Here is a 24,083-nt window from a genome sequence, read left to right on the forward strand (position 1 = left end):
GCAAATAAATATACACATGAAAATTTTCACATTTATATATATGAATTGAGTATAGTAAAAATAAATATAATAGGATGCCATTTAAAAGTATTATTACACATCATATAAAAAATACATTATTTTTGTAGAATTAAAAATATTTAATAACTTTCATTTTAATGTTAGAATCACTAACAGAAAATATTTTAACCATTAAAGTCATTGCAAATGGATAGAACAAGTACTAATTTTAAATTGGCTCAGGAAATATTTATTCCTTCTAATGCTGAAATTAGTGTTTGAAATTGCCAAGATTATATAGTTTTTTAAATTATTCTAGTATTATGTGTACCTATAAATATTACACACCCCGAAATGCAAAACCACTTATTGATATTCTACAAAAATATCCTTTAAGCTGCCAAAATGTTGTTGTAAGCCCAGGTATAAGCCAGGTTATTATTAGATTTACAAAGATTTTTGCATAGTTTTCTATACATTTTCTTTAAATAAATATATATATATATAAATTTATAATATTTAATAAATATATTAAAAAAAATTATATATAAAGAGTATTAAAAATGATTTAGATAAAAAAATATCAGTACTTGTATATAAACTGCTTGTTATTGGCCAACTTTTGGCTTAACCATATGTAACCTTAGATTAATATAGTCAATAGATTAACATGATTTTTTCCCAATTAATTGCCGTTTGCAATAAACATGATATCTTTAGTGGATTTCTTAAAAACTTAACTCTGGCATGCAATTAATACACACAGGGTAAAAACTGCTTTAAATTCAGTTATGTCAATCATTCAGAATTAATTTTTATTTATAATTAATTTTTCCTATTTATTTTTAAATTTTGGATAATCAAATGCAATTGTGCTACTAAAAGTAAATAAATAGTCAAAATTCTATAATATATAAATATATTTTTTTTTCATATGATCATGAATTCTACATGCAATCTTAAACGAAAACTTTTAAAATTATAAAATCATCCTTACTGTAAGTGAATATGTTATGATGAGACCAACAACAGAAGGGCTCATAGTATCTCGATTTTGAATAGCTAATATAGTTGTAACAAAGATGATGGTGCTCCCAAGAGTATTTAAACAAAAAGCAAGCCATCTGAAATAAATTTCAATGAATTAAGATATGTAAAATAACAATATATATATATATATATATATATATATATATATATATATATATATATATATATATATATATATATATATTAGCAAGCTGAATTATTAAATAGACAAATAAATAATTTCAACAGAGGGCTAAGGGCTATGAAACTTTTTTGCAACATTTATAGAATAATTTAATTTTGTACTTTCAAAATTTATAGAGGTCATCGCTATAGCACAAAAAATTGTACAATATCTCAACGATTTTGTTCACTTTTCTGACTACTGGACAATATTGTGAAAATATCATAATACAAGGATATTTTATGCTAATAAGTATATGCTCAAACTTATGCAAATGAAAATATTGTTTAAATTTCGGGACATAATTCTAATAATATTCCTATTTAAAGAAAAAAAATTTTAATTAGGAATTTTTAAGCTTTATATAATGCTACTTTATAATTTAAAAAAAACAGTATTTTTTTAATACCAATTATATAATTAAATACATTTAAATTGTATTAAAATATTCGGTCATTATTTCCCTATCCTGTTTTAAATTATTTTTAAATTTAAATTTTTTATATGCAAAATACTAAAATGAATTATCTTGAAAGTGATCAACAAGTTAATGTATTATAAGCTATTAAAATTAAAAACGAGCCATTTTTATTTTTTAAACGAACTTAAACATCTTCAATTTCATAATATTAGATTTAGGAATGGGTTTCCACAAAATGATAAATTTCCATCTAAGCAAAATTGAGCAAGCATTATTTTTTTTAAATAAAATAAAAATCACACACAAACAAAATTATTTTAAAGCAAATCAAAAATAATAAATTTAGCAATATTAAATTAATGGAGTGCTTTCTTTTTAAAAACATAACTATTTATGAAGCTATATACTAATTATAATTAAAATATACTAAAGAATTTACCTTTAACATATTTTAATTCACTTTACAATTTAGCTGCACAGAATTAACATTCATCAAGTGAGCAATTTAATCTAATTACTTAAATAATTTAGCAATAAAATAACTTGGAAAAAATAAAATCAAATTTTAGTTTAACAAATAAACTAAATTAATTTAAATTAAAAATTCAGCATTTAGTTAATAAATCTTAACAACACTTTTTAACTGCAACTTTATATAATCAATGAATGAATTTTATATAACATTAAAATTAAAAGTTCAATTTTATATATATATATATATTTATTGTTACAGAACTTCCTCGACAAAGTGTGTAAAGTCAATGGGTTTGCTTGTAGTGGATGTATGGTGTAACACAGTCAATAGGCCTTAGTAACAAATGATGACTTTTATTAATACAAACACACAGGCAACAAAAACACAGCAGCACACTTAGTACAAACAGCAGCGAACAAGTAGTAATCGGTAGCTAACAACAATCACAGCACACAAAACAGCCAGACAGAATTCAGCAGGAGGAGAGAATCTACGTAGCTACTCTCTATGGTCTCTCCAAATGCCCGCTATTCTCCACTGTCTCCTCACCTTAGCTGTATCCAACTGCCAATTCACAACTATACGACTGGCTACTCCTCACACGACTCAAAGCTGCATGTATAGTAAACTCCAGGATTCGGCACACAGCTGAATGCAGCAATCACTTGAGCTCCACTCCATGCTTGTGCTTTGCTGGACTGATCAATTAATTCACTGTTGACTTGCTATGCGACCCTAAACCTCTCAAAGACTCTACACGACTACCGACCTTTTATAGTTCCCAGAGAAGGTTCTCGAGCAGTCAAGCATAATCTTGGTTCATACTGTTTCTATAACTAAAATTCTTGAAGACTCCAGTATTATATATTTTGTCGCCAAGCCCAAGAGACCACTGATTCGACATCCATTAAGCATCTAACAAAGCTGATCGTAAAACGGTCTTTCCAGTGATTGAACTAACCATGCTGGGAAGCCACATTACAGATTTGTAACAATATATATATATATATATATATATATATAGGGAGAGAGATACAACAATTAGTACATTATACCTGTTTGAGAAGAATTTTAAAAATTAATTAATCTTGAGCAGAATGAAAAGGTTTTTGTTGAAAAAAATCTTTCTTTAATTTTGTTTTTATTTAAATCTAAAACAATAATAGAAATGTTTTTAAAAACTTACCTGTTGCAAACAGCAGTATTAAATGTGCATACAAAGCATCTGTCTAATTTTTCTTCAAATGTTTCAATAAAATCCTTTTTAGCACCATATGCAGATATAGATGAGACACCTTGAATAGCCTCCATGAAAAGACTATAAATGGGAGAACGTCCAGTAGATTCTAACCTTCTTATTTGCCTAAATGTATTTAAATGCAGTTTCTGAAGGAAAAAAAATATACTTTTAAATTCTACTTTTCAATTAAAATACTTCTATATTTTACATCAGAAAATACTAAATTATAAAAATATATATATGAACAGATAATAAATGAAATAAATAATTTTTAAAAACTGGACATGTCATCAAGAAAAAATAGCAATAATGAGCATTAACATGTCAAAGTTCCAGATGTGAACTATTAATTACTGATATTAAATCAGCTGACATCTCCAAAGTATTCTTTAAGATTCTCTCATCTTTGTTGCTAACAAAATGAACCTAAAATTGAATATTATAAGGAAGCACTGCTTGATTCGCAACAAAACTTACAGTATTCAATAGACAAATCTTTATTATGCTACAAAAGGAAATCAATAGCAGAAAGTCAATGACAAAATTTACTATGACTTTTTAGGTCCTTCTTAAATAATATTTCTTTATATAAGATGTTTTTTAGAAGTAAGATAGAGCTTATCTAATTCAATGGGGACCATTAGATGATGAAATTCTTTCCATATAAATCAAAATCAAATATTTGATTTAATATTATTTATATACCAATATTAAAAATTTTTCATGCAATATTAATGTATATATAAAATGAGCATTATTGACATTACAGATTCTAAAGTTAGAACTTATTTCAATTTCTAGAATGATCCCTAAATTTTGTTTTTTAGTCAAAAACTTTAAAAACAGCTTATTTTATTATAACTTTTGATTAAATCTATGATGAGAGTAATGCTTGGTAAAATTTTAAGTCCCACAAAATTAAGAACTGGGGTGAAATAAAACACAAATCATTTTTATTATCATGATGCAAATCATTTAATGATTACTAAACAAAACAAAAAATTACAAAGTAAAATTACTTTTTTTAGTTTATTCAATTTAATTACATTTAGTTTATTTATTTTATGTATTTGGGCATCAATTTCTGTGGATTTTTTAATATCAGTTTTATGGAGCTAATCCTCAACAAATATGGTATAACATTCATACTTAACGTCTAATGTACATTTCTTTAACTATTTCACTTTCAATGAATATATGTGAAAATATTTCCAATATATCACTAAAGAACGAATGTAATGCACAAATTTCAAGTTTAATATTAAATGTTACTTTTTTGAACTGGCACGTAATTTTGTTTCCTTTTTTTTGGAATGACTAATATGTGCCTATTTTCCATATTACTTCAGCTTATTATTTTTTTCTAAAGCGAGCAGTACACAACAAATGGATTTTGCGGGACTTCTCAAACCCATTCAGCAGAATCAGAATTGATTTTTTTTATCCGTTCAATTCTTATGAAATATGATTTTGAGCAGCTTATTGTCTTTAAAAAAATTCTCTAATCTATTCTGAATAAGCTCACAATTTCTCAAATGATAAACAAACCATTCAATAAATTCATGTGTGAGTGACTAAAGACGAATGCGCTGCTTCCGCAGATTGAATGTTGCTATTCCCTCCAGAGAAATGTATTCTAATCTTTCACATTATTATTGAAGCCTCGCTCATGCTCATTAGCTGCAAATCGAGAACCTTATTGGAAAAAAAAAATTTCTGGCAAATCGAAACTGGACTAATCTATACAGAAAAAGAAGACAGTAGAAAGCTTGCGAGTTTTCGTATTACACAATTGCGAATGGTATTGTTTCATTTTTGGAAGCGATGATTATAATCTTTAGACAGCAGCACTTTTTAGCTGGGAAAAAAATTAACTAAAAAAATTCCTTGCATTTTTTCGGTATTTATGGACATTTTCAAATTTTTTTGCATTTTCCCAGCTTTTTTTAGTTGATTTTTAAGTTTCCTGTGTTCTTCCAGGGCCGTAACAACCGTGTTTTATAAACGAAAAAGAAGTATAAAATAGTAATTTAAAATGAAATACTGTAAATCCATTTATGGCTATCTTAAAGCTGATAAATAACAATTCTAACCAGTGAAATTCAAATACAATAGTTAAATGTTTAAAGTAAAAAAACCAAATTCAGATTTGTGAATTTGGCATTTGTGATTCAGACATTTACGTCATGTATAAAGAATATATTATATATATATATATATATATATATATATATATATATATATATATATATATATATATATATATATATATATATATATATAAACATAAACTATTTCACCATGAATATTTAAAAAGCTAAAGATAAAAGAATAAAAAAGAACTATCTGAAAAATTAATAGTCAGCCTAAGTTAGCATAATTATCAAACAAATCCTGTTTATCTTCTTATTGAAACTGAAAAAAAACTACTTTTTTCAAGAACTAATAAAGCTGTTTTTATCAGAGATGACATTACATTATCCCCATAAGTTAAACACACACATTCAAGAGCATGGACATTCATATTTAACAATGATTTTAAAATGCTAAAGGCGACATTGTGGCATATTTGGCAGTTAAACTATACTCTTAAAACTTAAAGATATAATAAATTTCATTATTAAAACTAAAGAAGAAATATTTTTGTTATAAATATAAAATATTTACAGATATTTAGGGTCATTTATCTTTATATTTAGGGTCAATAGGGTATTTTTAGGGTCATTTATATACCTTGATCATTTATAAAAATAATTTCATTTATATGTAATAATATAAAATAATAAGCTCTGTATAGGGGAAGACAACATCAATGAAAAGCAGCAGCATCATAACAAGGAGAATGGAATAATAATACGGTGGATTATAAAAATCTAAATAAAATTGAGCTCTTTCTATCTGTTAAAAAATCTAAAAATATAACATCCATAAGAATTGAAAAACTTACCAATATAAGATAATATAGCACACCTAAAGGAATAAGACAAGCTAAAAAGATTGGTATGTTTATTCCAATAACAACAAAAGAAGCAAGGACAAAAAAGCTGCAATTGAACCATCCTTCAATTTGGTAAAACAGCTGATTGTCCAGTATTTCCATATCTGTCGTAAATCTGTAGTAAAAGAATAGAAATTATACAAAACATGGAATTTCAATTATAATTATGATAGAAGAAATCAATAACCAAACCTTTTTAATGTGCTTTTAAGAAATATATTTAATTTTAGAAATATATGTTTAATGAACTTGAAATTCAAAACAAATCAGGTACCTTTTTTTTTTTTTAAGTTGAATAATTACATACAAATCAAATGTCAGTGAGTATAAAATAAATTGCCTTTTATATATTTAGGAAACTATTAAAAAAAATTACAAGTGATTAAACTTGATATTTCATCAAATAACTTCCAGGGTATCATACAAATGAATACATACTTCTTATTACGAGTTACATGATATTTTAATATTTAGCAAGATTATTCACCTAATATATTACTAATCAAAATTTAAAATGAAAGAAATAACTTTCTTATTGTAATTACCTTTAATAACTTTCTAATTTCATATTTATGCATAGTTTAATCTGAATAAACCTAATTCTAACAAGATTAGCTAGCTAATTAAGTAGATAGTAATAAAATTTACTGTTATTTGTAACATTTTTTCAACTCAGTTTCTCATGATTTCAATGATTTTCTATTTATACTATAAATTAATGAGTATTCAACATGCAAACTGGAAACATTATGTGGCAGGGAACTGATGATGGATTGCAGAATTTATAAGATATGTCATGCAACATTCATCTATATCAACACATGATGTTGTAAAGTTTCATACATGACCTATTTTTAAAAACTTGTTGACTAGCTTCCATAGAGATAAATATTTAACCAACAGGAGTGGTCTCTGCAAAACTTTCTTGCATACTCTCTAATCAATCTGTCATGCCAGGGGCTGCCTGCATGACTTGGTGAGCCATAGTTACAAAATATCAATTTTTGACATGAATTCAATATTTGGCATGAATATCAATTTTTGGCATTAGCTTTTTTACTGCATCTATTGTGTTATCCTTGGCGAGTTAATTCCTGCCATGATGTTAATAATATCCAAAACTCAAAATTGTGCTTTAGACCTCGTTTTTTCCAATTGACCGAAGCAAAGATCTGACACAAAACAGCACTTGTAGTCACAAAATGAAATACCTAATTTTATATATATAAGTCATTGCCTTTCTGAATTATCAAGATAACACATTTCTGTAAGTACAGACTGACAGATAGTACACCCGTTGTTTGGTATTGTCTCAAACTTCGAAAGGTTCAACACTATAGATTCTAAATTTGTGTATTGAATCTTATCTATCTAGCTCTCATCATTTTGTAGTTATTGTGTTAGCTTATATTCAAACATTCAGACTTTTTATAAGCAGATTTTACACAAAATTTGTCAGAAATTTGCAAATTTGGTGTAAAGACTGTATGCCAAATTTCAACCATCTGACCAATGTGTTTTCCGAACTCTCGAAGAGGTTTAAAACTTGAAGATTCATCGAAATCTTGGGTTCGAATTTTTTTGACAATTACTATACTTACTCCATACTACATATATATGAGAAAGTAAAAATGTACTATCATATAAATGAATTCATAATTACCATGTGATAATATGATGGTAATTTTAAATTGTTCATTATTTGTATTTTTCAGAAATATAAAATTATGCATATATGTTTTAATTTTAAATAATCTATAAAATTTTTGATATTTATTTAATTGTTGTTAATACAATGAAAAAATGGGAAGATGACTTTGAATGCTGTAATATCTATAGATGGAATCACAAAATATGTGCTAAGTTGCTGATATGCATGTAAGTAAAGAATTTTAATAGTTGCTCGATAAGAGATACTCTCAAAACATTTTTTTTTTTCCAATTCATTAAGCATTACTTTTTTTAAGTTAAAAATTTCGTTTAACAGAAAATCATTTTAAGATTGTAGATTAATGCTGCAGTATAAGAAATTAATATTTTTATCATGAAAATTAAATACTATTTTTTATAGTTTATTCCTTGACAGTTTTTATAAAACTCGCAATTCATTAATATCTGTGCATTTCTAGTTGTGGCATTAACAGATTATGGATACAAAGATTTCAAAATAAATTAGGTGAAATTATATCTTGAACACAGAAAAGAGAAGTGCCTCAGAAGAGAAGTAAGCAGATTCTCAGCACCCTTTGATATCACACAAATGATTGTATTTCTGGTTAACAGCCACATCATCAATGATGGGATATGCTTCTTTGGGAAAGTTCTATGTATAAAATACCCATAATAAAATCTATTTTGCAAGGTACCTAAATTATCACCTAAGATGGCCCAACTATTCATATTTACCATGTGATGAACAGGCTAAAATGTGAAAAAAAGCCTTTGTAATACATCTTCACCAGAATTATATGATTATTCGAATGTAATGATCTAGTTTTAAATGATAAAATATGTATTAACCCTTTGAAAACTAAAATAAATTACAAAATAAAACGATCTGTTGTAGAGAGATTTTATCTATATTTTTAAATTGAACAAAATTGATTTGTTTTTAATAATAAAAAAATAGCATAATATAAAAGCATAAATAACAACAATATGTAATTTTTTTTTTTTACAAAGTAAGTTTACAAATGGTAGTTAAAAATATACCTCATTATGAATATTTTCACTTCAAAAAAGTTTATCTTAATGCTTCAAAAAGTTAAACATGACAAACAAAAATTAGTCATTATACGCAAATTAATACTTCAATAATGATTTCAACAATCACTTACCTGTTAATGATTCTTCCTACAGGAGTAGTATCAAAAAAAGACATTGGAGATTTCAGAACACTATCGAGCATGAACCTATGATACCTTTCAGAGGCTCTTGTTGCCCCCAATATAAGCAAGAATCCTCCCAAAACAGAAGACAGAACTATACAAAAAATTTATCAGAATTAATAAAATAAATTTTAAAAATATGTAATTTAATTGAAAAATAAAATATTTGTATTATTGCATCACTATGTAGTTAGTCACATAGTAAGGAAGACAGTTTTACAGATACTTCTAATGGATGTTAAGTCAATGATGCCCGACTGTGGGGACCATTTTGCAAAGAGAAGTTCTCAAAAGTGCAAGAATTTTGACAATATTGTCACGTAGGTACTTGAGAACCATCAAGCTATCGAAGTAATAGCAGTGGGAAATAGGATGCAGCAAAAGAGGATCAATGGCTGCAATTGACGAAAAACTGGATCTGGTATCACTAATACGTCAAGTAGTGCGAGAGGAAATCCAGCGTTTCATATCTCCAGTAGTCGATCCCAAACTCAAAGACAAATGCATTGAAGCCATTGTTCGAGAGGAAGTAGAAAATGCTTTGGCTCCTTTGTCACAAACAACACCAGAGTGGACAAAGGTAAAATCAAGACGCCAACCTTCCTATGCTGCTATTGTCAGACGACCTACACTTATAACACAGCAACCACAGAGGAAGACAGATACCCGGCACCTCCACCAAAGAATGTCATGTAGGTACTTGAGTGTGGAACTCAATGACACACACAAGAAGTAGAGCTAAACCAATTTATTAACTCAACTGTGAACTCAGAACACAGTGACTGACAAATCTTCTGCTTTTATACTAGAAGGGAAAGTTCCAGAATACTTTTCTAGAGACAGTAAGAAAAGTCCAGAACACTTGTCTGGTAAATTAAAGAAATGTCCAGAATCTTCTGGAGCATGAAATAAAGAGAAACATAAAATCAATTAATTAAATATTTACACAAACTGTGAATCGCGGGATTCGAACTCACAATCACTTGATTATGAGATCAGTTCTATGACCATTCGGCTATGGAGAGTCGACTGATTTTTTTCAATGCAGCAATATTTCTATTAAAATTCAAGATCCAAGTTCTTTCTAAATGTCTAAATGGAGGTATACTCATCAGAGATGGCTTTTGAATAAATTCTCTTTTTGGAATGTTGATCCCAGAGAGTTGTCTCTGATCACTTCATGCAGTTATGTTATTTAATAGTGATTTGCTTTTCATGCATTAATGATTCCTGCAAAAATTGCCTTTGTGCTTTTTTGTGGAATAAAACAATGGTCATTCAGAGCTTTTCAAAGTACACTAAATGCACTGATTTCTTGTTAACAATATTCAGCCCCAAATAATTCTCTCAATACAAACTCATCAAGATTCCTTTTAAAAAATTAAAGGTACTACCAATTTCTAAAAATTATTTTGGCTTGATGTGTTTATCTTATTTTTTTTAATTTGCTAGAATTAACAAGCATATAAAAATGGATTTTATTATCAACCCAAAATGCATAAATATATACCCAGAAATTAAAATAATGAAATGAATTATTATAAAATATAACTATTTTTAAAACTAATTAAAATTTTTGAAAATGCAAAGAAAAATTGGTATCACTGAAATACTTATTTTTTGTTAATTTTAAAAAAGTATAACAATGACTGTTGAAAATAAAAATTTGATTTGAAGTTGTTGGGTAAAAATATTAAAATTTGATCCATTCTTCATTAGAAATATAATTTAAATTTTGAAAAACTATTTATATTAAGGATTGACTTCTCAAGAAGTAAGAATAGGCCAAATTTGGTAGTTTCTAGGTTTAATGGCCTAGTCTGTAAAATGTATTGAATGACATTTTTTATCATGCATATCACACCACATGATCAGCATATAATATGCCAGCCTCTACACATTTTCCTATTAACATGGTGTTTAATTTTCCAGTTTCCAACTAGATGTCTAGTATATAAATAAGAAATTCTTTATAATATTTATATGATTTTCGCTATTAATTAATAAATATTTTTTACAAATTTTAAATTCTGAACAACAGCTATATTTAAAATCCAGAATATATGCTTTTCTCAAAATTAATAATTATAATTTTTGAGAAGAGACAATAAGTATAATGGTGACAAAATTTTAAACAGCATGCATGTTTCAAATTTGTTATCAATAGTAAAATAAGAGTACAGAAGTGGATATCTCGTTAAAAGCCTGAGAGTGCATATAAAAAAAATCTTATAAATATTAGAATAGTGCAAATAGCACAATTAATTATTCAATTTAGAATTAATTATTCAAAAAAGTGTCTTTTTTTTCTATTTTTTCTTTTTTTAAACTATAAATTGATCAAAATGCAAAATTATTTCCATGCTCAATTTTAATTCAAATGTTTTCATTAGTCTGCGCTTTATTAAAAACTACACTAAACAAATCATTCGATTGTATTTATTTGAATCTTTAATTATGCATATTGTTTAGACATTTATTCTTCGGAGTGACTAAATTAACCATTTCATGTCTTCATGTGCAGCTCCAAAATAACCAATTAAAATTTACAATAAATTTTTTTAAAAGGTTTTAAAGTTGATTAAACACAGTTTATCTACAATCTGCTTCAGAGCTTATTGCTGAAAGTTATGAGATTAAAATAATTAGCCATATGAAGGGTTAAAATTAATTATTATTTGAAATTTAATAAGACAAAGACCATATGATCATACCTTGAGCTATGCCAAAAGCCCCATACATGGATAACCGCCAAACAGTTTGAGATTTGCTGTGAGTCCCATTTTTAGTTGCATCAGAGCTCCAATCACTTAACCAAATATTTCCACCAGCCTACAAGATAAGAATCACATTATCATTTCTTTTCATCATGTGATTTATATTATATTTAGTCATTAAAAAGGCAATCAAAGTATCTCAAGTAATTTTCTGCATTTATAAATAAATCATTATTATTTTTCATTATATTAAAATATAAAATAAATTTTGTTTCTATATTTGAGAGTATTAAAATAAGCAATAGCTATTTGTATGAAAGAACAATGCATACTTTTGTATGAATCCTTTGCAGTTCATCGATTTTATTAAAGTCCTCGTAAATGAGTTTGAAAATTCATCCAAGATTATAAATACAATAATAATTAAATAAGAAGTGGAATTTAATGGAAATTTAGAAAGAACCCTTATAAGTACATCAATGAAATTCCTCCAGTGGTATTGGAGAGTGGACTGAAAAGGAATAACCATATGCCATTGTCGAACTTCAATCTCAACCACATATCAATGATGAGACGAATTGTTTAGTTATTAACCTCAGGCATATTAATACATAAGATCAAAACAATATGATGGTGATTAATAAATAAGAAATATCCAGTCTTTAATTGGGTTGTCAACATTGAATACTCGCTAGTGCAAACACAAAATAGCAAAAATACAAAAACATAAGGTTGTAAAGTCTACTAATTTTTTTTAATTAAAAAAAATAAGTTTGAATTATATAAAAAATGTGTACAAAAAAATCCTATTCACTAATATTGTATTAATTTCTGTAAGTTTTCATTAAGCTGAATAAAGGTCATAATGGCAAAAGAAAAAAATATTAGATGCATATGTGCATGAGTTTAAATAAACTTCATATAATGTATTTTGTGAAAATGTGACTGATTTAACCTTATCCTTTTATACATATTGAGTAAATATAAAAAAATAAAAATACTCATTAAAATGATGCAAATAATTGTATACATATACTTTCTATCTTGAATTTTACTTTCCATTGTTTTATATAATAAAATTCTTGAAAAACTTTCTTAATGTTTCAGAATTAATATTTTAGCTTTGCAAATATATAATCATATCAATAAAAAAATAGTTTGAAAAAGTCCAACATGAGCAATTTTATTCATTTAATTTAATTAATTTGTCCATGAAATAGAAGTTTCGTTTGTGAAAATAAAATTGTAAATACTAAATGCAGTCATTTTTTTATTGGCATGGTTTCAATGCTACTTAGTTAGCAGATTTAATATAAAGAAATTAACTACTTCTAACTAAAGCAAAATTCAACAGTTGATGAAAAATTCAGGTTATGTTTTCAAAATTTTATCTATAATACTTAGAACAACAATTCAACTAACAATAAAAACAAACAGGTAAAAATATGAAAAGAAATTTATAAAAAGAATTATATAAAGAATGCGAAGATATGCCAAATATTAGAGAATATAGAGAAAAATATTAGATAGAATATATATAGAAAAATACTAGAGAACAAATGAAATATATTAAACTTACTTCAAATGATACAAGGGAAAAGAAACCAAGTACAGAACCTAGGAATAATGGTAAACCCATTTGTTTCACATAATTCACATAAATAAATCTATGTACCTGAAATAGACAAAAAAAAATTAATCTATATTTATAAAAGGGAGTATATGTATCTGTGTATATGAATGTTCATATGTTTATGGTACTAAGACAATCTGTTATGCTTAAGAGCCATGAAATTTGACACACAGCATTGAAAAATTGTAGCATTGGTTTGATGCTTCTCAAAGCTTGCATTTTAAAATTTGATGTAGGAAATTTTTTTATATAATGTTATGTATTTTTTCAAATATATATATTTGCATGTAGCATCATTTTTAAAGATTGCAGAAAAAAGTCTATGCACTGTTCAAGAGAATAAGGATCATGATTCTAAAAAAAAAGTTTTTTTTTTACCTATGATATAATTTACTAAATTTTAAAAAATTAAACACTTTTAATAAAAAAATTTTACAAGCTGAAATAAAACTTTTTGCATCCAATATTCTGACTTCATTATCTTTATCAATTTTTTCTAACCCATTATTCTAAAATTTCTGTTTTATTTAAATTGAGAACAATCACAATACTTTATAGCACAGATTTTTTTAATTAATTGTTCCTTGATGGATTAAAAAATTTTTTTAAAGATATGTAGCAAAAAGGCAGAACAATGGGGGAAGTTTTACTTCTTTGTTGATTTACTAAGGAAACAAATTGGCAAATTAAAAATCAAAATAATTATTTCTTTATATAATTTAAACCCTAATTGCTTGTTTAAAGCTTACTTTATAATTTCAATGTCTCTCTCTCTCTTGTTTTTAGAGACAGAGAATATTATCATTTTTGTTATCAATTATTCATTTCAGTTTTTATCAGTTTTAGTTTACCAAGCAATAATACTAACACAAAGACAAATAAATATGTAAAATCATCATTATTCTTTATTTCTTTTTCAAAGCTTTATTTTATGTCATTGCAATTTTGATTTCACTAACAATGCCAATATGAGTTCTGTTATTAAAACTAAAATTTCAGTATTCAGCAAACCAATAACATTATCTTTTCCAAATTTTTTTTAATTAATAATTAGAGCATTTTTCTATAATTTAAAATAAAAATGGTCAAGACACTTTTTTGTATTGATTTTCCAGATAAGTTGATTTCCAGATGATCAAAAGAATTCAGATGTAAGAAGAAAATGTAGGGAGATATTTTTTTCTAACTTAGCATGCCATATGTCTTTCCAATCTTCATATGGTAAGGAGCCAAATGAGAATGTCTGAAAAATAATGTCTTAAGTAATGTTGTGGGAGTACTTCTAATCAAATAATATTTTAATTTATATGCAAGAATGATTGCTATTCAACACAATGTTTTGAAAAATAAAAACCTTAGCTTGTAATGGAAATGGTAAAAATGTTTTCTTTTAACTAAGCAATATATAGGGACAATACATAAGGAAAAACATTTTCATATATTGATTTGCTGCAGAATTGGAACATTTAAAAAATATGACATCTTTTCCTAAGTATGGATTTTTTGGGTGTTTAAAAAACACCCTTTCCGTTCATTGCATGTCAAATAGGTTTCTACAAAGAAATCTAATTTAAAAAAAGTTACTGTGAAATAGTATTTTTTCTTAATTTCTATAGATTTTTGCATAATATACCAATGGTTTCTTTTTGTTAGATTGTAAGTGGAATGTCCTTTACGTCAGCTTTCAAATTAAAAAATTACAAAAAAACAACAATGTGATGAACAGCAAACATCCATAATAAAAATATGTAAATATTTGTGAAAAAGATAGTAACAACTTAGACATACTCCTCCTACTTCCATCTTTTCATCATCAGTAAGTCTATGCTTTTCTTTTAATTCATCTGCTAACTTCTCTGCATTTAAAAGTAGCCTATCTGTACCACCAAGTTCACTAAGTTCAGCCGATTTTGCTGAATCTCTTGAGTTCAGTCGAGATATACTTAATCTGAAAACAAAGATAGAAATAGTTAAACACAAATCAATTAAATAAAAGCCAAATAAAGTTGTTTTTAAAAGTTGCTGGGAAAAAATTAAATAAAAGCAAAACAAAATAGAATAAAAAGTTTGAAATGATTGAATTTTAAGCCTTTCTGACATTTAAAATAATGCAGAAAATTACATTTCATTTTCTAATTCATTTTCTTCATCTGCTTTTTGGATAGAGTGTTCCTCCATGAAGCTAGCAAACGATCCTTTCTTATCCAACAGTTCATCATAAGAACCAATTTCATCAATTTTTCCATCCTTCATGCTCACAATGAAGTCTACATCTGATAGCACAGATGTATCATGAGTGACGAGAATTCTAGTCTATAATAAAAGAAAATAATTTTGAATTATCATAAATAAATTGAAATTTCATTCAAAATAAAATGAGGTTAATATACTACCTTTAAATTGCATGACCAGAAATAATCTAAAAAGTTTTACAAAACTGACGACTGAATTCAAAGCTACCAAATTTGGTATGAATTTACTTCTTGTATAGTAAGAAAGAATAAAAAGTATCAATAAGAAAAAAGGATTCCAAAAATTTTCAATTAAAATTAAATAAAATGTTAAGGTTTTACATCCGTACTGGAACATATTTGTAGCACAAAAATCATGTTTACTATTACTATAAAATTCAAATAATTAGCTTTTTAGAGACATTTCCATACAATTTTTTTTCTTTAATTTAGATAAATTTATCATATTTTAAGTATATTTTACAACAATATTTTTCATTGTTTTTGTGATTGTATCAATCCAATTAATTGCCTATTTGTAAATTAGATTTTGAACTGTTAAGTTTGTCTCAACATTTGTAATGCAACTTCACTTCTTAACAGATTTTCAAAATTCAACTAAAAAGTATGAAATGTTGCAAAATTAATGTTTTAGAATTTATTAATGTATAACTAAAAGCACTGCATCAAGATATTTCCTTCAAAACCAAATATCAGTTATAAATTGAAAACTACTTGAAATTTAAATGGTAATATAAAGAATAATTACAGTTTCTACAGTTTTCTTTTTTGCAGAGTTAACTGAATTGTATTTTATAATGCCCAGTGATAATTTTTTATTATAATAAAATAAGTATTCAATATAACTATTTATTATAGCATTAACTGTATACTATAATAAATAAATACATTTATTATAGCGAAAAACTGTTTATTATAATTTTACTTATCATAATTTATACTCTAAGAACATTATAATACTTTTGGAAAACAATTTCAAATTAATTTTTTCTTTGAAACTTCACAAAGAAAGGTTCTCATTGCAGCCTTAGAAATTTAAAATATGATTGAAATTATGTATTTTAGTTCTATTGTTGCAATTTAATACCTTTCCAATGTATTATTTTTAGTTTTCATTGAATACTTTATAACAACCTCAATCTCAATTATCCAGCATTCAATTTTAATCATCACTGGCTCTAATTAATAAAAAAAAAGTCAGAAATTTAAAAATGTGTTGTTTTTCCTTTCTTTTATTTCATTATTTATACGCCAGCAAGATCAAATGCACAAGTTAAAATATAAGTAGCATTACTCATCAGCTAAATTAAATTTTAGAATAGTGAATATTATTGATATTTCATAAATGATTGTTCATAAATGGATGAGAGGAAATTATTCAATATTGTGAGGTCATCGATAATGAAATAGACCTGGATTGTTTAACAGTGGCAGGAAAAGTCTTGAAACTAAGAGAGATCAGTATTGTTCAAATTATTCATAACAGTGTATAAAGTTGATGCAGCTTTAATTATTGAAAAAGTTTTGAAATACACTGAATAGCAAAAGAAATCATAAGTATTAATGCAATGCTATTACAAATGAGATGGCATGAAAATGTGAAGCATGGGTTTGAAGTAAATCATAGTCAACAACAACATAATAGTCAATAGAACAAATCATAGTCAACAAATTTCTTTAAAAACCTAATTATTTTTAATATATTTAGGTGCTATTACATATTTTTAGCAAGTTTGATAACTATAGTGTTTTTGATAAGTCTAGATGATTTTCTTTTACATAAAAATTTTTTCCCTTTGTTCTTTGACAATGGTGTTATCCATTTATGCTACATAACTGAGATTCTTCTATAATTAAAATTGCATGTTTATAACTCAAGCAATTTTTAAATGTTTTATCTGAAGCTTATAAAAAATATATGCATAAGAAATTCCTTCATGTATAAAGTACATAAAAGTTTCTCTCAAAAATTTTATTTTACTTATTAACTGATTTTAGAGTCCTTATCACAACTGCTATTACCAGCATATTACAGAAGGCCTAGGAAGAAGTGCATTAAAACCTTGATGCATGCTGCATTACAAAAGGGCAGCAGATTACATATCTCTGATATCTGTATTTTAAACTTGAACATATTTTTTTTCAAAGTATATATTTTTCAAATAAATGTACAAAATATTTATAGCGTGCAGTTAAGTTCTAAAATCAAAGCAAAAAATCTTGCTTAAATCTAACAAATATATATAGCTTATATTTGAGAATACAGGAGAAAACACAATAGATATCTAATTCTTAGTAATTTAGCGATTTCAATGAAATTAAATACTTTGTTGTATAAATTTGTGAATGATTTTATAATGAATTTCAAGAGTATTAAAATACAATTAATCTCAAATTTTAAAATAATCACTTCTCATAAATAATATCTGGTATTCATTCTTTTTATCTCAAATTAAATTCTATATAGATTAAATAAAATTATACATCTTGTTTTTTTAGTAACCATAATTAGAAGATGAAACAAAGAAAAAGTTGAAATTCTTTTTCTATAAAATAAAATTTTTTCTTCAACATACCTTGTTCTTTAATAAACCATTATTACCAATAACGTCATTAAATAAAGATTTCCTAACATGGACATCAACAGCACTCAAGGGATCATCAAGAAGATAGATGTCTTTATCCTGATACACTGCTTGTGCCAGGTTGACGCGCAGTTTTTGTCCACCGCTTAAATTAACTCCCTGTAAATAGACAAGCATTTTTGAAATTCACTATGAAACCAAGCTAATTAAAACACATAATTCATAAAAATTAAGGAAATTCTTTTATTTTTAAATGTACTAGTTAATTTTAATATTTCAAGAATCATTCAGACAAAAAAGCATTAAAATTACATTTCATTCTAAAAATAAGTTCAGATGCTTAAGAAAAACTATTGCTAAAGCATATTTTTTAGTGAGAGAACAGTGAAGTAAGATAAACAAAATATTCAACAAAAATCATATGCAATCTACCTGATTATGTTATGTTACTTAAAATTAAGATATTTTTAAAAAATTCTTCTAAATTTAAGAATTTTCCTCATCACTAAAATAGATGTATAGAATACTATTAGACAAAATAAAATTTGTCAAAAAATAAAAATAAAACAATAAAAATATCAAATAAAAATAAAATTGGTCAAAATAAAATTTCAAAACAAGATTTAAATGCCATTTAGCAATGTATATGCAACAATAAAATACAGATAATGTTTTAAAATAAAGAAATGCAAAAGGTGGAGTGAGATAATATAAAATATTTGGTATTCAGAACAACTAAAAACATAACAAATGTAACATTTTAAATCACTACAAAAAATGAATCTGTAAATAAAAATAATTAATTTTAGCTATAAAATGTAACATTTCACAATGTATGTAGTCTCACAATTAATCTTGATTTTTTTAAAAATATATATGCTATTAATATACTTAAGGTATGATATGAAGTGTAGGAATTATTTTTATGCTAAAATAAATATTTTCCATTAAATTAACAACACACTTATCTAAAAGGTTATTCATTAAAACTGCATGAATTTTTGCTAGGAGTCCATAAAAATTGATTTACGATTGATATGTGTATGATGGATCTTTATTATCTTTAACAATAATGAGAAAAAAGTAAGTTAATATATCCAATGGCTACAATTTTAGCTTTATTAGAAATATATAACTTCTTTTTTAGATAACATAGTATGTACATATACAGATTTAAATCAGTTGCATTGAAGTCCCATTTTAAAGAAATATAAGGGTTATTTTAGGACTCATCTCATTATTTTGAACTGTGATCAGATGACAAAGATGACACCTCAGCCAGTACCCCCTATCAAAATTTTCATAACACACCATTAGAATGGCATTAGGCCCTCACAGATTTAATTTGCACCAAATTTGCTTACATGGCATTTCTTCACTGGAGTGGAGTTTCAAACCTGGGATCCTACAAATGACAGGTTGGAATTTTGCAACTCTAATCAGTGTATATCAGGAACGCCCTCTTTTAAAAAGATGATCAATCTGGTTTTACATTTCAACACATCTTTTACACATTAACAATTTATTTTAAGGTATATTTTTTTATTTTATTAATTTTGTGATTATTCTTCTATTATGACTCCATATTATCCAACATCTATGTGCAGTGCAACACCTGTATATTACTGAAGCAGATATTCATTTTTATAGCAATTATTACTCAATTATACTGAAAAAAATTGTTTATATTATCCTAAAATTTTGTATTTGCACTTTTTAGACACATTTATTTGCCAACTAGGAAAATCATTTTTTTAAATAATCCATCCGCTGATGACCTCATTCAGCCATTAACCCTAGGCTAACTGCCTAGTTAGAAATCTGCTATAGAAACCCACACTCCTGAAGCCAGGACCATATCCGTTAGCCACCACTACCCAGTATGTATGTAGAACACTCAAAATAGCAACTAAGAATATGAAGTATACAAATATGCAGTAGTATATAGTAAATGCACATAATCCAATAGCTGAACCTCAATCCATTATTAAGTGCCTCAAAAAGTGAGAATACAAGTTGAATAGCTAGGTCTTTAATTTGTGTACTGATTCTTTCAAAAGTTTCCAAAGAAGAATTCACAAGAGTCATATCTGAGGATTGGTTGCATATAAAAAGAACTAAATCCAATTCAAGTGATTCAAATGAATATTGTGATATATTGTATTCATGTATTGTCAAAATTTTTCTTGGAAATTTTTCAAAAATCAAAAGCAGAAATTTTATGTATTCTGAGTGGAGATTATTGTTCTCTACAGTTTATTGTACATCAATGTATTTAGAGTATTGTACATCAATGTATTTAGAGTAGTCTAAGTCTACAAAACTTATCAAAACATAAAATTACCTTTTCTCCTATTTCTGTTTCATCCCCAGCAGGTAGAATTTCCAAATCAGCTCTCAAACAGCACAAATCTAAAATTTTGTTATATTTTTCTTCTGCCATATGCTTTACTAATAAGATATTGTTTCTCAGAGATCTGTTTAACACCCATGTAACCTGAGGCACATAGGCTATACTACCCTGGAAATGAAAGTAAAAATGCATTAAATTAATATACAGGGAGAACAAAGGGCCAATGCTAAGCATTTATTAGTCAATATCAACCAAAATTTCACTACATATCCTAAAAAAATCAATTTGCTTTACAAATTTTTCACAAAATATAAAATCCTTTTCATGAAAAATCATCTTACATTCAAAAAGAATTGAAAAGGTTTTATTTAATTGAAAAGAAAAAGATTAATTCCAATACCAGCTTCTCGTCCAATGGAAATAATTTGAAATTGTTTATAGTTTTATTCACTTAGTATTCTGAGTCAACAATGGATGAATATCTGGCAAGCTCTATCAATGTTTAGAATATTATACTGTTATTTGTATTAAGGATTGGCAAAAAGTAATTAATAAAATATTAAATTCAGAGCTTGCATAGAGATAATGTGAGTATTCTGATAAAAAAATACTTTATTATTACAATGTAAGTATATTATAAGTATATTAATACAATTATTAATATACTTATTATCTAATATACTAACACTGTTATTTTATTCTAAAAGTAAGCATTGATTGGGGTCAATTAATAAAAATCTCAACAGATTATTATTTACTCATTTCAAATGAGTAATAAAAAATAATTCAATAAAAAAATTTAAAAGGTAAATTCAATTTTTGAAAATAAGTCTTGAAGTTAACAATAGAGTCACAGAGCTGCAAATCAATCAAAAATTAAGTAATATACAAAATTATATAGAAACTATTCAATGATCATTAAATTCAAACACTAGAAATTTCATATTGAATTCATTAATTATTTAGTAATTTTTAAGCTAAGAAGCATAAAATCTTTGGTTAAAAAAATCTAGCCCATGCTCAAATTATGTTAAAATTAGTATTCTTTGTTAGTTTGAATTTTTAGAAATTAGCTCATGACAATAAATCTTATTGATTCAAACATTCTTTCTCACACATATTACACAAGTTTTATCGGCATATAAAAAATTTCATTATCTAATTTGCACAATATATTTTGTTTCTTCCATTATGAAGCAAAAATTTAAATATCTTAGTGTTTTAAAAAATGAAATGACTTGATGGATTTCTATTTTACATATAAACAGCCGGAAAAATAAACCTGATAATAGCAAAAGGCATTCTACCTTTAAATCTACTGAGCCACTCCTTTTATATAATTCTCCTAATAAGGCAGACAGCAAAGACGATTTTCCAGCACCAACAGGTCCAATAACAGCAATCAATTTGCCTGCAGGAACATGCAAATCAATATCCTTTAGCACACAATCGGAATCAGAGCCCCAGGAGAATGAAGCTCCTTTCACAGTAACAGCTTCCTCTGAAAAAAATCACACATAAAAAATCATTGCATAAATCCACAAGTGAGATAAGAGAAAAAATAAAATAAAATATCAATAAACTGGATTTTTTTATATATTTTTATTTAATTTGGTTGGTTTCATGTTTGCAAAATTGAAATTTTATAATCAATGGCTCACTTGTTTTCTGAGTGGCCAGAATTTTGAAATTTTTTTATCCTTATTTATTTTTGATGATGAAAAATTTTATTATTATTAGAATTTAATTTTCAATAGATTGATAAATTAAATTAAATTTTATTTCATAAGAATGGCCCCAAATAGGACAAAATTTAAGAAAAAGTGTATTTCAATATTCCATAATATTTAAAAAGCTAAATTATACATTAAAGACTCTAAAGTTTAAAATTTAAATTTAAAAACTACTTTAAAAATTCTACTTTTTATTTACCTAACAAAAAAATGTTGTAAAAAGTTGTTTTTATCATTTCTTTTATTGTTAACTAAAAAAATATCTTTAGAAAAGATGTATATACCATTAAATAATTTTAAGTAAATATGAGGCTTTTTATGAAATACTGCATGAAAAACATGCATAATATCCAAAATCAACTTTGAGCTAATCAATATAACTTATATTAATTTTACCATTCTTTGTAAATTTCAGATCATCTTTAAAACACTTATCACTTATCACTTTTGGTAGAGCAAAAGTGTAAACTTAGTTTTTTAGATAAAATTTGGGCGACTCCAGATCGTGGCAAGTTTAGAATGTTGGACACGTATCCAACCATATCAACTTTCAATGTTAAATTGGTAATTAAGAATTTCAAATTAATAACAGAAAGTTTTAAAATTTCAAAATAGAAAATATTCTTAATTTGGAATAAAATAGTAAACTAATTTAACAGATTGAAGTTAATCATGAAACTGATTGGAGCCTCTTAAGTATTAATCAATGTAAATTTGTTACAATAGTTTGAAAGGCACAGTTAAAAAAGAATTTATTATATGTATTGAGAAATTTAGAATGCTCATTAAAGTTCATTTATGCAATGAAGGAAAACTATGATTAAAATACATAATAAACTCTTCTTTTTTCATGTAATTTTCCCAAAATCAGGAGAAAAGCTGTACTTCTCAGAGGACTACTGCATGAAGTATTTGCAAAACTACTGCATTAACAATGAATATAGTATCAAACAAACTAGATCACTTTATATATAAATATGACTAACAATCAATAAATCGTTAATAAATAGTAAAACCTGCATTTTTTAATAAAATTTGTAAAAATAGTTACCTCTATCAGGATCATTTCCAATAACTTTTTCATCTTTATTCTCACAGTCAAAATATTTTCTTAGTCGCTTTAAGGATATACTGAACTGAAAAGGATAATAGAAATAGTCAACATTAATAATAAAGCTTATCAAAAAAAGTAACGAAATGATAAACAACAAATTTAAGATATTATGAGCTTAATTACCTGTATAAGATCAGCTACAGCATCAGGCAATTCAAAGAGAGCATATCTCAACTGCTCCATTAATGTTAAAGTTACAAAAGCTCTAGTAGGACTCAGAACATTATCACGATCCTTCAACAAAAATGTTGCAAAAGCTGCAATGGATATCTAAAAAAATTGATAAAAGAAAAATCATGCCAAGAACATACTTAAAATATTACACATGTTGGATAAATGTTGATAATATTTTAAAATTTATAAAATCATGTTCAGAAAAATTAATCTCATATTCAAAAAGAATTGATAAGTTCAATTTTCTTATTTATCTCTTAATTCTCATTAAAATTTCCAGTTCTTTA

At 25.9% G+C, this 24,083-nt stretch overlaps 1 protein-coding gene across 3 annotated transcripts in view; it reads right to left on the minus strand.

Annotated features, from left to right (window-relative positions):
• The window catches only part of LOC129975980 (multidrug resistance-associated protein 1-like), a 63,880-nt gene that overhangs the window by 7,905 nt on the left and 31,892 nt on the right, over positions 1-24,083 (minus strand). For all 3 annotated transcript variants that reach the window (XM_056089295.1, XM_056089296.1, XM_056089297.1), the window contains 13 exons: positions 23,746-23,892; positions 23,560-23,644; positions 22,083-22,276; positions 20,767-20,943; positions 18,414-18,581; positions 15,708-15,898; positions 15,374-15,533; positions 13,532-13,627; positions 11,950-12,067; positions 9,185-9,329; positions 6,297-6,462; positions 3,296-3,495; positions 998-1,124 (listed from right to left, as the gene is read on the minus strand). In XM_056089295.1, the coding sequence (XP_055945270.1) occupies positions 998-1,124; positions 3,296-3,495; positions 6,297-6,462; positions 9,185-9,329; positions 11,950-12,067; positions 13,532-13,627; positions 15,374-15,533; positions 15,708-15,898; positions 18,414-18,581; positions 20,767-20,943; positions 22,083-22,276; positions 23,560-23,644; positions 23,746-23,892 (1,974 nt within the window). The remainder of the gene's footprint in view (positions 1-997; positions 1,125-3,295; positions 3,496-6,296; positions 6,463-9,184; positions 9,330-11,949; positions 12,068-13,531; positions 13,628-15,373; positions 15,534-15,707; positions 15,899-18,413; positions 18,582-20,766; positions 20,944-22,082; positions 22,277-23,559; positions 23,645-23,745; positions 23,893-24,083) is intronic.

The sequence above is a fragment of the Argiope bruennichi genome, chromosome 7 (genome assembly GCF_947563725.1).
Source record: "Argiope bruennichi chromosome 7, qqArgBrue1.1, whole genome shotgun sequence".
In the NCBI taxonomy this organism is placed as follows: domain Eukaryota; kingdom Metazoa; phylum Arthropoda; class Arachnida; order Araneae; family Araneidae; genus Argiope; species Argiope bruennichi.